Below are 18,580 nucleotides of genomic sequence, written 5' to 3' on the forward strand. Positions count from 1 at the left end.
TAACACCAACTGGGAAGCCCTATTATAAGCACAACACAGATTATCTTCAAGTTTGTTTGGCATATTTGTCTCTGTCTGGAAACTGACGTTATCAAAGGAAGGAGTCACATGTTCTCTGCAGCATCTAGCACAAGCATTATGAATAGTTGGCATCTGATTTGTATTGTTTTAAATCTAATGTTGCACAGTCTCGAGAATCTATAGGAAAGAATGTTTGAATTCCAAGTATCTTTCTTGGAATTCTGTGCCCTTCTCCAGGGGATTGCAAGGTTCCAGAAATTTCTGTGCCCTTCTCCAAGGGCTCTTCCTGACCCAGGGATCGAACCTGAGTCTCTTGCATCTCCTGCATTGGCAGGTGAGTTCTTTGGCTAGTTCTTCCAACTAGCACCACCTGGGAAGTCCTTCCAAGTGTCAGAAGAGCCTAAATATGATGGATAAACATATTTGGCACCCTGTAAGAACTGCATTTTATGTTGAAAGTTGCTAGGGTTGATGAATTATTGTCAGAAGAACTGCACCTTTATTTTGGACAAGATCCACTTTATAACTAAAATGCATTATCCCAGTTTCTAGCATACGGCTTTGCAGATACCCAGCCTGTGGCTCTTTGATAATCTTCCCAGTAGAACAGTCAACAAATCCCCACCCATATCGGTTTTTTTCTCTACAGAGTGAAACTAATGGAGCAAAGAAAAATCCCCAAGATTATTTCCTCATCTTCCTTTTACCCCACCCTGGACTTCTAAGAGATAGCAAGGTCTACAACTCTTGGCAGTGTCATGTCTCCCAGAAATAATGCTGACATTCATTCCCCGTGTCAAACATTTATGGAGGAAGAGCAACAAAGAACATAACAAGGGACCTATGGGAGTTTGTTCCTTCAGTCTGAATCTTAAAATGTAGAAGTTGCTCCTGTGTCTAAGCTGTGCTGTTCTGATGGGGCTAATCAGTTGGTGAAATGGATCCCTTTATGAAGTTAAAGTTCTAAGAAACAGAAGGAAAATGAAGTGTTTAAGGAACAATATGATGTTGCAAAAGAAGTTTGAAAAAAGACTCTAAGTGGCTGTCAATGAATCTCTCAGTCTGTTTTTCTGGGAATGTCTTAACTTCTTTTTTGAAAGATAGTTTTTCTGTATATAGACTTCTTTGTTGACCATCTTTTTCATTCAGTACTTGGAATATTTCATCTCAGTGCCCTCTAGCATCCTTGATTTATGATGAGAAGTCAGCTTTTAATCTTATTGATGATTCCCTGTAAGTGATGAGTCATTTCTTTCTGCTTTCAAGATTTTCTCATTGTCTTTGCCTTTTGACACTTCTCCAAGGATATGGTTAGGTGTGGGTCTCACTGAGTTTATATTATTTTGAGTTTTTTTAAGCTTCTTAGATATATAAGAGTTTTCATCAGATTTGGGATGTTTTTGGCCACTAATTCTTCAGATGTATTTTCTACCTCTCCTTCTAGAACTCCAATTACATGTATGTTGGTATGTTTGATGGTGTCCCACCATCTTTGAAGCTCTGTATGTTCTTCCTTATTCTTTTCTTTTAATTTCTCAGCCTGCATAATCTCTCTTCAGGTTTATTCTTCTTCATGGGGCTTGCTCTGAGCCCCTTGAGTAAGTTTTCCATTTTATTTGTTATTATGTAGTTATTGGTGACTCAGTGGTAAAGAATCTGCCTGCAGTGCAGGAGACCTGGGTTCGATCCCTGGGTTGGGAAGAGCCCCTGGAGGAGAGCATGGCAACCCACTCCAGTGTTCTTGCCTGGAGAATCCCATGGACCGAGGAGCCTACAGGGCTACAGTCCACGGGCTCGCAAAGAGTCAGACATGACCGAGTGATAGAACACGTGCACTGTGCTGTCCATTAGATCCCTGGAGCTTGTTTATCTTGTGGAGTTACAATGTTAGTGATATATTACAGGATTAATCATTTTCTCTTTGGGAACACTGATTTAAAATGTTGTGTTCTCAGACAGAGAGAACAGACTTGTGGTTGCAAAGGTAAAGGGGGCAGGGGGAGGGACGGATTGGGAGTTTGAAATTAACAGAGGTAAACTATTATATATAGAATGCATAAACAACAAGGTCCTACTGTATAGCACAGGGAACTATATTCAATATCCTGTGGTAAACCATAATGGAAAAGATTATGAAAAAAATGGTTTATATATGTGTGTGTGTATGAATCATCTTGCTGTACAGCAGAAATTCACACAACATTGTAAATCAACTTACTTAACATAGGTTATCACAGAATATGAAGCGTAGTTGATTTACAATATTGTGTTAATTTCTGCTGTACAGCAAAGTGATTCATATATATATATATATATATATATGCACACACATGCATTCTTTTTCATATTCTTTCCCATTATGGTAAATTAACTATACTCCAATAAAATTATCTTTTAAAATAAACATAATTAAAATTAATAAAACTATACTTAAAAAGTAAAATGTATTAAATATTGTCTTCCAAGTATTATTGCATTTTTTCTTTTTGCAATGGAAACCTTACTGATACACTGGCCAAACTTGTTTGTCTAGCTGTCTCACTGCCATCTAAGGGCATCCCATCTTTGGGTGCAGTTAAAGGACATTATTATGAATGGGGCTCAACCAGGCCAAAATCTCAATTCCATTGGGATAAGCCATAAAAGGTTAACTTAGCATAAGCAATTTAGGGAGAAAGTGAAATATGATGGCTGTCATTTGAATAGGCTAATACGATCATTAATCTAATCTAAGAGCTAATGTTTCTGAATATGCACATTCCTTTTCTACTTAGCAAATCAACTTCCTCTAGAGTTGATAATCAACTCATTCTCTTTGGGTGTTTCTTTCATGAGTGTTTCATCTTCAGGAGCACCGTACCCTTTATGATGAGAGCTGTGGGCTCTACTCTCTAAGTGGACAAGATCAAAGAGCTCATTTCCTTATATTTCGTGTATCATTAAAGTAGGTGTTGTTTCATCAGGAATGGCTCACCAAAGTAGAACTATTCGATCTCTTCTGAATGATTTTCCAGTTTGGAATTATGCTTTATTTCATAACGAGTGGCCGGAGTGAATGATTGTTTCAAGGATGCCTCATTTCTCCATCTCAGCCAGCAGACACACTCATTGTTCAAAACACTGAGCTTTTCACTTCTTCTTTTGAATGTAGACCATTTATGAAACAGCTGCCCCCATTGCTGCCCTGATAACTGTTTGGAAGCGCAGCATCATTTATGTTGGCAATACCATTGCTCTGGGTCAGGCTACAAAATAGCCAAAGAAACACATTCATCTTCTCTCAAGTTCTAGTGGAAGTGAACTTTGGGCTGTAAATGCTTCTAGCGAAGGCTCTCTTTCCCTAAAAGAGATCTCAATGGGAAAATTTACTCTTCAGTGTATTTGTTTTCTGACAGGGATTTTTGGCACGAGCATTTATAAAGTGGTGCATGGTGGCTCAGACGGTAAAGCGTCTGTCTACAATGCGGGAGACCTGGGTTCCATCCCTGGGTCGGGAAGATCCGCTGGAGAAGGAACTGGCAATGCACTCCAGTCCTATTGCCTGGAAAATCCCATGGACAGAGAAGCCTGGTAGGCTACAGTCCATGGGGTCGCAAAAACTCAGACATGACTGAGCGACTTCACTTTCCTTTCCTTTCCATGGTGAATCTCCATAATGGCACATAATGCATGCAAAATACTTGCCTGATCTGGAAGAGGTATTTTTATGTTTGGCAGCTACTTTTAGGATCCATAGGGAACACTGCTAGAACAATCAGTTTCTCTTTTGTATTAGTAAAATACACAAGAGGTTTCCTTTTGATGCTAAATTCCAGATCTATTCTAAGTTGGCCCCTCCTTCAGTGTAGTTGCAAAAAGTGGCCACTAATCAAATCCTCAGCTTTTAGTATTAAATTTACCAGGGGCTTCCCTGGTGCTCAGATGGTCAAGAATCTGCCTGCAATGGAGGAGACCTGGGTTGGATCCCTGGGTCGGGAATGGACATGAGTCTGAGCAAACTCCTCAAGATAGGACAGAGGAGATAGGAAACGACAGAGGAGCCTGGCGTGCTACAGTTCATGGGGTCACAAAGAGTTGGACACCACTTAGTGACTGAACAACAAGTATTAAATTTATAAATTAATTTAGGAAGTCTAAAATTTTTTACAATATTGAGTCTCACATCCAGGAAAATTGTTTCTATTTACGACTTGCTTATTAAGCCTTGCATAAAGTTTTATTACTTTTTCAAAAATTTTTATTACTTTTTCAAAAATTTCTGGTGCACCTCTTTTTCATAACTTCTACTTATTATGTTTATCATTTTGAATGGATTTTTAAATTAAAATTTCTATTTGGTGGTGGCAGTATATAGAAAAACTATTGATTTCTCTGTTTTTACCCTGTATGTAACTATTTGGGCAATCACTCTTATTAGTTCTAAAAGTTTTCAGTTGATTTTGTCTTCTAGCGAATTAATTGTATAATCTATAAATACTCAAAGTTTCTCTCTTTCTTCAGAATATTTATATTCTCTATTTCTTTTTTTGTTTCCAATTTCATTAGCTATGATCTCCAGAAAAATTATAAATAATAGAAGCTTATTGGGCCTACATCTTTCTCCTTATCAACTTTTTAAATTGCAGACAATATTATAGCAAATTTTTTTAATTTAATAACGAAAGAAACAAAATCACCCTGAATCCCACACAAAAACAAACTTCAAAAATTACTTAAAAAACACAGACATAGAAAACAAACTTATGGTTACCAGAGGGGAAAGAGGGGAGGAGGGATAAATTAGGAGTTTAGGATTAAAATATACAAACTGCTGTGTATAAAATAGATTAAAAAAAAAAAAAACCAAGGTCCTACTGTATAGCACAAGGAACTATATTCAATATCTTGTAATAGTATATAAAGAAAAAGAATATATAACTAAAGCACTTTGCTGTACACCTGAAACTAACACAACATTGTAAATCAGCTATATTTCAATAAAAATTTTTTAATTACTAAAACAGTTGTTTTTATGTGTACAGAAAGGGTAAGGAAGGCTATACAGCAAGTTGCTATGGGTAGTTCTTCCAGGGGAGTGGAATTCTGGAGCAGGAACAAGGGGAGACCCACTTTCTGCTCTGTGCACTTCTGGATAGCTTGGCTTTTTGAGAAGTGCAATTTCTGCTTTTATAATTTTAAAATGTATCTTGGGAAATAGTCTTACAAGTATAATGTATGTAAGACTTGTCTTTGGATATCAAGATTTAGAGATGTGCACATGTTAACGTCTAAAATTTAAGTTTTGTTCACTGTTAAGTCTCAACTAAATGAGAAAAGATTAAACAGATGATAGAAAGATGGATAGAGATATTGATAGAGTTACAGATAGACACCCGTTTGCCATTTGCCATTAATAGAAAATCCAAAAAAAATAGAAAATCCAAAAAAAAAGGACAATCTTGTTTGTAGGACATATATTAAGCTAACCTTAAAAGTGCATTCCAGTATACAGTAGGTGCAAATACTGTTTGCTTCCACTTTTGTGAGATACCTAGAATAGTCAAATTCATAGTCAGAAAGTAGGTTGGTAGATGCCAGGGGCTTCGGCTGTAGAGGGGAGGGGGGATCAAGGGATGGGGAGGGAGGGAGGGGGCATGGGGAGCTAGTGTTTACTGGGGACAGAGTTTCAGTTTAGGAAGGTGAAACATTCGGGAGACGGATGATGGTGCGAGTTGCACAACAATGTGAATATACTTAGTGCCAGTGAACTGCACAGTTAAATAGGGTTAAATAGTGCATTTTATATATTATGTGACTTTTACCACAATAAAAAATAAAATAGAAGATGGCATAGAAGAGAAATGAGTACAAAGGGAAAGCTCACAAATTACAACCGGGAAGAATTCTAGGGCAGGCATGGCAGCTACACGATGCCCCCTAGGATGTCTAGGAAAATGTGGTTGAGGACATTGTTTCATGGGCTGAAGGAATTATAATTGCTCTCAATGATTCCCCATCAAAAGCTTTCTTCCCAGACCCCACGGGGGAGTGTAACGACCACGGGAGGGCATCTGTGTTACTCGCGCTAGTATGTAGGGTGGCCATGGCAGTCGGAACTTGCCCTGTCTTACTCCCGCCTGCACGGTGGAACAGGACTCGACGCATACTCTCCGTTGTTCTCCTCCAGGATTTCCAATGAGCACTCCCCCAAACTCCAGATCCGGAGTCACAGTTACCTGAGGGCGGTCAGTGAGGTCTCCATCAACCGAAGCCTCGACAGCCTTGACCCTGCGGGGCTGCTTACTTCCCCGAAGTTCCGCTCCAGGAACGAGAGCTACATGCGCGCCATGAGCACCATCAGCCAGGTGAGCCCCGCGGCCATGGGCACTGAACTGCACGGGGGAGTTGGGGAAACCCAGGGGGTGTGACGCGAGGAGGCTGACATCCCCCGAGTGATGCTGGTGGGTCGGGCAGGGGCCCCAGTTTAAATGCTGCCTGTGACTGGCCACAGCCGGCGCTGGGGACCAACAGTCCTACCAGCAGCAGAGGGGTCCTTGGGCAGCTGGGGTAAAGCGCAAGGCGGGAGTCCTTGAGGAAACTCTCTAGCAGTCAGCCTGCACTGGCACATTTGTCATTAAGGAGTTGATGGATGAGGCTTCAGTTGCAAAGACATTTGAAGGATAGACGAACAGGGTGGACGTCATTGGCAAAACCTAGGCAGTGTCTAATCCTAAAAGTATTAAGCAAGTCATCAAACAGGAACAAAGGCTGGGAAATGAGATGTGATCTGTTTATTCCAGCTGGGTCCTAGGTGAATATTGTGTCTTGGTTTTAAGACACAAGTCTAAGAACTGGTCCCCAGAATTAGGGATGAAGACTCAGTAAAGTTGACTTAATACTGCATCTGAAATATTCAGCTAAAGCTTCTCAGTGCCTCCAGAGAATATGGGAGGGGTTAGGCTGCCTCAACCCAAGGGAAGGTTAAACCTAGGACTCCTGGAGGGTGGACACTGCAGCTTTCAGGGGCCACCAGAGAAGCAGGAGGCGCCTCTTCTGGATGGACAAAATAAGGGTATTTTTTTTAATAATGTTTAGGAGTTCTGAATTTTAATTTTTAATCACAGTTTTTTAAAATAAGCACCATACTTGGGACTTCCTTGGTGGTCCAGGGTTAAGAATCTACCTGCCAATGCAGGGGACACAGGTTCGATCCCTGATTGAAGAGCAATTAAGCCCATGCGCCCAGACTACTGAGCCCAAGAGCCACAACTACTGAAACTCAAGTACCTAGAGTCTGTGCTCCACAAGAGAAGCCACCACAATGAAAAGCCCAAGCACTGCAACTAGAGAGTAGCCCCCACTTGCTGAAATCCGTGAACAGCAACGAAGACCGAGAGCAGACAAAAATTAATTATTTTAAAAAGCACTATACTATTAACTCAGCTAATATTATTGAGCAAAACACTGGGCTAGATTCTGCAAGTTATTCAGTGGTAAATAATGCCTCATTCCTGCTCCCCCAAAGTTTATAGTTTAATGGAGATTATACCAAAAAATAAATAACAAATGTTATTTACTTGAACACCAGAAAAACACTGAGATAGGCAGGACAAGAATTAGCCATAAGAGCCAACTTTACTGGGTCAGGCACTGTGCCAACTGCTTTATATGTTCATAATATTAATCCTTATAAACACCCTGTAAGATATGTAAGTAACCAAAAGTTAAATGGGACTTTGTGGTCATGAAATTGTCAACGAGATACCCAAGAGAATAAAAAAAAAAAGTGTTCAGTGCCCAGGATTCTAAAGAGAGTGCTTCTAGGCATGGGGTCTAGGAATGTACATTTTAACAGATATTCCAGGTGATTCTAATAAATAATGTATTAATAAAGAAGTATTTATTAAAGTAGTATATATCTGAACTTTGAAAAATGCTGGCCTAAAGCAGTTACCGCTACCACCACACTGGAAGCCCCAAGGCATATGCAAGCAATAGTGTGTGACTGGAGTTCAGAATACTTGTAGCCGCAGCAATGGGCAATCTGTTCTGAATTTTGTCTTAGAGGCATCTTTCGTGCACAGCCTTCCATGCAGGGCCCAGGGGACTGGACCTTATTCATTAGGAGGGAGACGGACAGAAGATTAATTAAAACTTCAGCTTTTATGCAGGCAAAACAGACAATCAGAACTTTGATGAAGGATAGTTAATCCAGCCCCCCCCCCCAAAAAAAATTTAATTGTAGGAAAATTGGAGAGAATGAGAAAGAGCCTGAAGAGGCAGAGAGGCTAGTGTGAAAGACTTTGTGATCACCAAGGTGAGAATTAATATTACCGGCGGTGGTGATGGTCGTGCTGCGGCTGCTGTTGATAGCGGCAACAGTGTTGATGGAGATGGTGCTGGTAATGGTGGTGAGGAGTGTGATGCGCGTGGTGGTAATGATGGCGGTGGTAGAGATGATGCCAACGATGGTGGTAGCGGTGAAGATGCTAAGGCGGTGGTGTTGGATGGTAGGCTAAGCCCTGAAGTGTCTCTGATCTATCAGAGTAAGACCTTGAAATAGGATCACTCCTCTCATTTTGCCCCCACCATCAAAATAGAGCTTCCTGCTAAAATGTATCCTTGAAAAGCAAAGGCAGCAAGGCTCCAATATCCGGGTAGGGTGGAAGTCAGGAAAAGTTGGCATATTGGCTTCCAATGTTTGCCCGCTGTACATTTCCTTAAAGAAATCTCCGAGAGTGTACACATATCTATTTGTGCCAGCTACCGCTGTCCAGTGAGGCTCACTATCCCAACTCTTAGGTAAATATTTGGTGTCTCATTTGGTGAAATTTGAACTTTGCTTTGTTCTTACTTTTTTTCAATATAAACAATATAATTTTTAAAACTTCTTTAAACTGATCTTTATTCTAGACAGGCTCGTGGTCACATAGCCTTCCAGAATTGTAAGAGAGTCTATAACTCTCCGGTCTCACACCTGAAGAATACATCCATGGGATTAGAATATTTTGCTGGAAATGTTTATACACACCCACTGCTTTCATAACTTCACATGGGTAAAGCAGGAGAGCTTCTTCATCAGGACGCACACTCATGCAGCTGCCTGCTTTTAGTCCCCGCGCCACAGATCTGACCTTCCTTGAGACAGTGTCACTTTCTGGTGACAACTTAGTACAATGTCGACAAATCACTGAAGAGGCACGTCTGGGCCCTGCTCCGGGGTCGGGGGGGTCAAGTCTGCCATTCAGTGGTGTGATCATTTCGCCTGAAGTAAAATACAGGAAGCAGAGCCACCCTAAATGGATTCCTAATGACACATCGTTTTTCTAGTATCATATTCATTTTTCAAGGAACAGAGTATCAGGAAGATTGATTTCAAATTTTCTGTCACCATCCCAGCATTGCCATTATTCAAAGGGAATGATTTCTTCTTCTAAGTAATCCCACTACATATATTCTAGGCTTTTCAACAAGTAGTTGGTGGTTGTGATGCTGGAGATATCTCTCTTCTAGATCTTCAGTAGCAGCTCTAATAGTATAGAATTTAAGTGCATTATATCCTATTCCTTCTTAAAACCTGATATATTATTCATCAAAGGCTCCTAGAAAGATCAAAGTAAAATGCTGTAAGACATTGGTATAGAATAACTAAATTGTTTCCGCCATTCATACCTTATAGAAATAAAATATCCCTAAAAACAGATTGCGCTTGGATTATGAGGAGAAACAAACATCTTTTTATATGTTTATTCCCTTTCTACTTTTTTTTTTCCTATATACACATCTAAAATATGGGGGCTTTTAAAGTAAGACTTGAGAAGAATTTGAGAACGTCACATTTTAAAAAATATTTGGCATAATAACTCTCATTTCCAAATTAGCCCAATTTACTTCTCAATTTATTTCAAGTCCAAATCAAACATCTTCACCTAGAATGATAAACTAAACTCCCACACATATATTTTGTCCAGTGATGTTTGGGTTTGTACACCATTTTAAAAATGTAAATGTGATAGGGCAGTTATTGTACTTGATGGTAATACCAGCAGGTTAGTGGTGACTTTTGACCTAAACTATCCCTTCATTGTATTTGTACCAGAAATGTAAACTGAGATGAATTAAGCATTTTTGAGCACACAGCTAGCCAGTGACAGAACCTAGAACACCTAGGTGGCCTGACTCCTAACTCATAAGTTTCTTCAATATCTGCTGGAATTGGGTATTAGTGGCAATGATATTGCCAATAATAGTGGTAGTAATAATGGAAATGAGAAGAATGGAATAGTTACTATATATCACTTACCTGACATACGCTATAAGCTTTGCATATTATCTCATTAATTTCATATCAACTGTAAGAAAGATTGGCTTCCCAGGTAGCTCAGTGGTAAAGAATGTGCCTGCCAATGCAGGAGACGTGGGTTCGATCCGTGGATCTAAAAGATCCCCTGGAGAAGGAAATGGCAACCCACTCCAGTATTCTTGCCTGGAGAATCCCATGGACAGAGGAGCCTGGCAGGCTACAGACATGCACACATGCATAAGAAAGATCATTTTTTAATTTATGAACCTCAGAGAATATAAAATAATATCTAGTACTTATGGAATGCCTACTATGTGCCTAGTAATGTTCACTTGTATGTTTTATTTTTCTCCTTAAAAGCATCCCTGTGAGGTAGGTGTTATTATACCCATTTTACAGATGAGAAAAGTGAGGCTCAGAGAATTAAAGTGAATTGCCATGATATAGTAGAAGTAGCATTGTTGTTGTTCAATTGCTAAGTCGTGTCCAGTTCTTTGTGACCCCCATGAACTGCAGCATGCCAAGCTTCCCTGTCCTTCACTGTCTCCTGGAATTTGCTCAGACTTATGTCCATTGAGTCAGTAATACCATCCAACCACCTCATCCTCTGTCGTTCCCTTCTCCTCCTGCCTTCAATCATTCCCAGCATCAGGTTCTTTTCCAGTGAGTCAGCTCTTTGCATCAGGTGACCAAAGGATTGGAGCTTCAGCTTCAGCACCAGTCCTTCCAATGAATATTCAGGGTTGATTTACTTTAGAATTGACTGGTTTGATCTCCTTGCTGTCCAACAGACTCTCAAGAGTCTTATCAAACACCACAGTTTGAAAGCATCAATTCTTCAGCACTCAGCCTTCTCTACAGTCCCACTCATGGCATTAAACCAGATAAAAAAATAAATCCAAATGAATTTAAAATCTGAGCAGTGAAACAAAAGAAAGGCAATTACTAATGAAATGATGGTCCCAGAAATGGTCCCAGAACTGAAAGATATGAATCTGCAGGTTGGGAGGGCCCACCTAGTACCTAGTATAATGAATGGACAAAGATCCCTACAGGGAATGAATACCATGGTGAAACATTAGATCACTCAGGACCAAAAAAAAAATCCTAAAAAGCTTCCAGAAGGGATGGGGCAAACCAGCACACACAGAAAGGCTCAGAGGTGAGAAAGACATCTGTTTTCTCAGTCTCTAGCACACACAGAGGCTAAGAGACAAGGAGAGAAGCCGAGAAATACCTGAAAGGAGGAGGGATGCAGCTAAAACTCTAAATGCAAGCATGCTCTCCCTTAACGGTGGAGGTGGTACAGACATTGCCAACAATGTGAAGGAGGCTGCCTTCCCAAGAAAGCACTAGAAGATGTGCTCCACTGAAAAGAGGGAATAAAACAGGGAAAGGGGAACTGGGGCACCACCACCAGTTGGATAATGAAAGGCACCCCCAGAATCATAGGGAAGGGAGATCCCAGCACAGCAGTGGTCTTAGCAACCATAAATTATAGTAGGAGGCACCCAGACAGATGTTTCAAGGGCAGGAAGGAAACCAAGAGGTTATCAGAGGTCTCTGAACATATCAGGAGATTCACATAAGCATGTGTCTGGCAATATGGATACAAATACCGTTAAGATTCACCTGGAAGAATTGAAAATGGTTCTTCTGGGGAGGAAGAATTGGTGCTGGGTTGGGGGCTCGCTCTTTGTTTTTATAAGCCATCTAGAGCTACTTGACCTATATGTGTGTCTAGACTGGATAAAGAATCACCTTTTTGTATGAAAAAACGTAGTGGCAAACATGAAATATATAGTCATTTGTAAAACTAGGACTAACGAGAGCTACAGTGGGAACATGTACGTGATGTGCTCTGATAATGTCAATCTGATACAACAATTTTTCCTTTTGCCTTTAAATTTTTTTAATACATGAATACTCATACACAATCTTGCACACACAACTTCCAACCTTAAATGCTATTTCCCCCCAACCAGCAATTCTCAAATCGACATTTCAGTATACTCCCCCAGAAGCGAAGTTCAAGTTTTTAAGGTTGTCGGAACTGCAGTAGCACCTGGTACTGCAAAGGTGGAGCCTGGCCTCCTTCCGTAGCACAACTATTTTTAAATGAGGAACGAACAGAGAGAGCACATGCAGAAGGAAGGAATTGTGAACTGTTTTTAATGGTGGTATGCGCAGCAGTGGTATTAGTTTGCTATTCTGCGGCTGTTGTGTATATACTGTGGAAGAAACCACATGAATCATTGTAGAATATCCCAAGTCTATCATCTTCTGTGTCCTTGAAAACCAAGGTTTTTAGTATGAAATAAAGATATACATATAAATATAATATGGGGCTTCCCAGGTGGTGCTATTGGTAAAGAATCCGACTGCCAATGCAGGAGATGGAAGAGACACAGTTTGAGCCCCTGGAGAAGACAGTGACAACCCACTCCAGTGTCCTTGCCTGGGAAATCCAAAGGGCAGAGAAGCCTGGCGGCCTGCAATCTGCTGGGTGGCAGGAGAGTTGGACACAACTGAGCTATTAAACAACCTGGTCTGGCTTTTTTTTTTTTTTTTTTAATGTGGTGTTCAAATCCAGGGTAAGTTATATACAGAGGAATATAAGTAAATAAACACCGATTCCTCAAAAGGGGGAACAATTTATTTGGAAGATTTTAAAAACAATTTGTGGACCATATCAGCTTTTTATTGAGAAGAGTGAACCTTTTTTAGATAGCAAGGAGATCCAACCAGTCCATTCTGAAGGAGATCAGCCCTGGGATTTCTTTGGAAGGAATGATGCTGAAGCTGAAATTCCAGTACTTTGGCCACCTCATGGGAAGAGTTGACTCATTGGAAAAGACTCTGATGCTGGGAGGGATTGGGGGCCAGAGGAGAAGGGGACGACAGAGGATGAGATGGCTGGATGGCATCACTGACTCGATGGACGTGAGTCTGAGTGAACTCCGGGAGTTGGTGATGGACAGGGAGGCCTGGCGTGCTGCGATTCATGGGGTCGCAAAGAGTCGGACACGACTGAGTGACTGAACTGAACTGAACTGACTGATACAGTTTGAAAATCTCAATAATAGTGTCTTTCAAGACTGACATATCTGGGTTGACCTATTTTTGTGCAGAATATATATATCTTGCCAGAAAATATAGGGCCTGTTTCTAGACTTCGCACTAAATTACACTCCAGTCGACACAAATTATTTGACAACTAATCACTTCCAAAGGCACAATAAAAATACTAGCTTCTAAAACGTTTGTGCCAAAAATTGCCCCATTGAAGTACATGAACTCTGACCGTGGGCTGTAACATTGGCCCCTAGGTTTGCATTTATATCTGCAGGAGAAGGGATAAAGGAAAATTAACACCTCAGCATGAGCTGGAGGAATGATTTCCCAACACCATGCTTCCTTGCATTCTAAAAACAAAGTTCTCTTTCTTTAGAATTTAACTGACTATAAGCTAGATACCACCCCGTTAGTCTGCAAGGATGCTGCTGTTCAATGGCTCAGTTGTGTCTCTTTGTGACCCCCATGGACTGCAGCACGCCAGGCTTCCCTGGCCATCACCAACTCCCGGAGCTTACTCAAACTCATGTCCATGGAGTCAGTGATGCCATCCAACCATCTCATCCTCTGTCCTCCCCTTCTACTCCTGCCTTCAGTCTTTCCCAGCATCAGAGTCTTCCAATGAGTCAGCTCTTCGCATCAGATGGCCAAGTGTGGAAGCTTCATCAGTCCTTCCAGTGAATATTCAGGGTTAATTTCCTTTAGGGTTGACTGGTTTGATCTCTTTGCTGAGGAGCTAAAAATACGTTCGAATTTAATGCTATCTGATGGGGCGTTCCTCTCGGGGATGCGGTTTGGAGATGCTCAGAGGGCGAGTTGGCTTCTTCCCGGGAAGAGCGGTTGCTAACGTCCCATCTGGCCCCGCAGGTGAGCGAGATGGAGGTGAATGGGCAGTTCGAGTCGGTGTGCGAGTCGGTGTTCAGCGAGCTGGAGTCGCAGGCGGTGGAGGCCCTGGACCTGCCGATGCCTGGCTGCTTCCGCATGCGAAGCCACAGCTACGTGCGAGCCATCGAGAAGGGCTGTTCGCAGGACGACGAGTGCGTGTCGCTGCGGTCCTCCTCCCCGCCGCGCACCACCACCACCGTGAGGACCATCCAAAGCAGCACGGGTGAGTGTGCAGAGCCAGCCCCGCGCACCACCCCGCGCCGCCCGGGCGGCGCCTCAACTGTCCCCAGACACCGCACGTGGTCCCCTCGAGGATATCACACAGTCTCCAGTCACCAGACCCCACCCACTCCCCGCGAGGCATCCCAGCCTCCGGCCACAGTCACGCACCCCCTTCCTCCATCTGCGTCTCCCGTATCACCAGAGGAAACTGCAACTCGGGGACCAAGGGAGACAGCACAGGGGGAGAGATGTTCCCAAGATGCCCACACAGCATCCTAGGGCCAGTACTCTTATCCCACCCAACTCCTGCTCTCCATCAGCAGACCCTCCTGTTCAGGGCTATGACCCTCTCCACGAATCAGACACCCTGATTGTTGAGCATCGCAGAGCTGGAAAGCTTTTAAAATCCCAAGATATACACAAAATGACTCTCCCCAAAGACCTGAACTATCATTGTGAGACAATAAGAAATGGATGATGCAGTAATACTGACTGCACAACTTATGTTTTCTTTTATTATAACCAAAGGCAGATTTATTTCATTTTATTTTAGACCTCCTGACTATCTATACGCACCCAGCACCTCCTTTTCACTCTAAACTGAGTTTGGATTTATGCCACTACACTGTCTTTTGATCAAATTTTCATCAGAGAGGCACAGAAGAGCTTAGCTGGTTTCCATGACACTGGACCCATATAGGAATATAGCCATGGATTGTGTGTGACAGTGTATGTATTGTTTTGGAGGGTTTCAGGGTGCTTTTTAAAAAATAACATTTGGGTCCAAGAAGAAAATCCTCTCTATTGTAACTAGGCTTAACTTTGGTAGAATTTAGCATTACTCCAATAAAGACTAGTTCGATAAAAAAAATCATCACATCGAGTCAAGATAAATGATGAATTAATTAGAAGGACAAATCTCTGCTAAACTATTCAGTTTTCATTCTAGGTGCCTCAAATGTCAGCAATTATCATTCAGCTTAGAACTTTTGCTGGCTTGGGAACTAATAGGTTCTCATCTTACTTGCAAGAAAGCCGTTAAAGGTTAAACAACAGGTCTTCCTTCTGGACCAACGCAAATTAGGATCTCAGAATTAGGGAAGAGATGCTTCTAGACCATGGCTCAGCTGACCCACTGTATCCCAGCACCTCTGGCCCTGGGTGGCCAATTCCCACCAGAGACAGCAGGGGTGCATTTTTGCTCACTAGGAGATTCTGCACAAACAGCCACAGACGAGGTTAATAAGTTAAATAAAGTTGGTTCAGGAAATGAACACATTTTTAAATTCATTCACGGGCATATTTGTGCGTGTTTACGTCTGTGCAATAAGTGTAGCTTGAAGATGTGGCTGTGTCTCTAGTTTCGTCTTTGGTGTTTCCCTGCTTCCCCGCCGCCTCCCCACCCACCTCCCCCCAGCCCTGTCTGATCTGTTCTCTGTACAGCAGGTTCATCACTCACCAGCTACTCTTCTGTGCTGCAGTTGCTCCTTAAATATGCAAAATTCAGATCCTTGCCCAGAAGGGCCGAGGGAAGGAAAGGGGAACACCTTGCCCCAAATACCCTATTCTGACCTTCCTAAGACCCTTCCCAGGTATGCTGAGGGTTTCCAGAGTTCAGATAATAAGCTCACCAGGTAAAATCCAAGTTGCCAGTTACATGTGAATTTCAGATCAATAGTGAATCATTTTGTAGTGTCAGTATATCCCAAATCTTTCATGGGACCTACTTACACTACAGAATTATCTGTGACATCTGTAGTGTTTGCTAAATCTGACAAGCCTATCAGAGAAGGAGGTGAAGGGGGCCTGGGGTGGGGGTGTCTTGTGTTGTTCAATTTAGAATTGGAGAGGCTTTAGCCAGAGGCCCTGTGTGGGAGAACAGCCAAAAACAGGGAGCAGTCAATGAAAACCCCACAGAGCTGACAACACCCGCTCCACCTTGGGCTCTAGGAGCCTTGTCCTAAGTCCTGGGACGGCGAGACTCCAGGCTTGGCTGCAGCTGCCGGGGGTTAGGGGCAGGAAGACGGAACTTGTCATGGGGAATGGTGAAGCATAAAATACCAGATATGTGTACACGACAGCTGGTGATGTCACCCTTCATCATCCAAGTCAACATTATGATATATCGTCCTTACAGTCATAGAAAAATAAGCAAATAGTTTAAGAACTAAATGTTATTATAGATTCTAAGTAAAGCCTTTAGAATTCTAATATCACTTTTCAAAGTTTATCTATACCATGGATTTGTTCTTTAAAAAAAAAAAGTCATTTTAGGATATAATAAGGTTCTGTGCCCTTAATTCTACTTCTGTCATACTTTCTGTATCTCCTTCTTACCCTTCTTCTCTCTCTCTCTCTCTCTCTCTCTCTCTCTCTCTCTCTCTCTCACACACACACACACACACACACGTACACAGAGTTTTCCTTTTCTCTGTCATGATGATGTCAGTGTTATTATTAATATGTTTTCTTCTACTGGTTTCCTTCCATAGAAAATCTGCCTTCTCATAGGACCTACTAGTTTTTGAAAGCATGCACTCGTCTGTGTTAATCAGGAAATGACTTTGCTCTAATTTTAACCATTTCCCTTGTGCACACAGGTCAGGTTTACATCTGTGTTCAGTAGGATGTGACATAGATTTCGCCTTTGCTCATTATTTTTGGACATTCACAATAGATTTTAAATGTCCTAAACTTCCCTTTGTCTGAAAAACAATTCATTTTTGTCAACTGCAGTTAATAGCTATTAACTTCCCCCCACAACAATCCACATTCTGTCTTTGATTTTTGTCAGCCCATTTTAAATGGTTCAGATGTTTAGCAAACTAGACTATTAAGCTTTTCTCCTCCGAGAAAGGTCCACAGAAATGTCTGCTGCCATGTGGGAGAGTCAGGAAGATGGGCTCGGCTCCAAAGGGCCCTAGGGAGCCCCTGGTGATATGACCAGGGATTAATGGAGACTCAGAGCCAACATGGCAACCCACTCCAGTACTCTTGCCTGGAAAATCCCATGGACGGAGGAGCCTGGTGGGCTGCAGTCAATGGGGTCCCTAGGAGTCGACACGACTGAGTGACTTCACTTTCACTTTTCACTTTCATGAATTGGAAAAGGAAATGGCAACCCACTACAGTGTTCTTGCCTGGAGAATCCCAGAGACAGGGGAGCCTGATGGGCTGCCGTCTATGGGGTCGCACAGAGTTGGACACGACTGACGCGACTTAGCAGCAGCAGCAGCAGCAGCAGCAGCAGAGCCAACTAGGAACTGAGTTGGGGAGTGACGTATAGTTATGCTTCTTTTGGTTAATTGACATTTTGGTTTATCTAAATATGATACAGTCCTATGTTATCTCCCTTTATTATCTGCTTCAAGCACTCAGATATCTCTCCACCTAATAGATTCAAGTAAGTTCCTATATAATCATTGCACCATTGGACTATTTGGTGAGGATTAGAGGTACTGTTCTTTGGTGGCTTAGATGATAAAGAATCTGCCCAAAATGCGGGAGACCTGGGTTCAATCCCTGGGTCAGGAAGATCCTCTGGAGAAGGGAATGGCTACCCATGCCGGTATTCTTGCCTGGAGAATCCTATGGACAGTGGAGCACAGTGGGCTATAGTCCATGGGGTCGAAAAGAATCAGACATGCCTGAGCAACTAACACTAGGAAAGTAAAATTTTTAAGTGGTCAGTTAGCCTCATGACTGTGGGAAAACAAGCACCATTACCTCAATCGTCTGAATATTTTAGGTAAAAGTAGAACTTGGTGCTAGACATAGACCCAAACCTCCACTTCAGAGAACTGGATTCAGCTGGCCTTCTGTGAAATATACAAATGCAATTGTATGTGTTTAAGGATGAGATTTCTTTTTACTTCCTATGCTAAGCATTCAAGATCTATCGAAAGCATTGCCACATTGCAGCTAGACAGACTTCAATCTGGTGACACAAGAGTCTGGATAAGCATAAACAGTGCATCATCATCGATGGACATGCTCATGCAGATACACACACACACACGTGGTCAGAAAGGACACAAAATATGTCGTTTGCAGTGGTGAGACAGCATACAGAAGCCGGAGGGTCAGTGGGTGTAG

At 42.1% G+C, this 18,580-nt stretch overlaps 1 protein-coding gene across 9 annotated transcripts in view; it reads left to right on the forward strand.

Annotated features, from left to right (window-relative positions):
* The window catches only part of DLGAP1 (DLG associated protein 1), a 785,192-nt gene that overhangs the window by 624,195 nt on the left and 142,417 nt on the right, over positions 1-18,580 (forward strand). For all 9 annotated transcript variants that reach the window (XM_006071833.4, XM_044934621.2, XM_044934623.2 and 6 more), the window contains 2 exons: positions 6,188-6,365; positions 14,246-14,486. In XM_006071833.4, the coding sequence (XP_006071895.1) occupies positions 6,188-6,365; positions 14,246-14,486 (419 nt within the window). The remainder of the gene's footprint in view (positions 1-6,187; positions 6,366-14,245; positions 14,487-18,580) is intronic.

The sequence above is a fragment of the Bubalus bubalis genome, chromosome 22 (genome assembly GCF_019923935.1).
Source record: "Bubalus bubalis isolate 160015118507 breed Murrah chromosome 22, NDDB_SH_1, whole genome shotgun sequence".
NCBI lineage: Eukaryota > Metazoa > Chordata > Mammalia > Artiodactyla > Bovidae > Bubalus > Bubalus bubalis.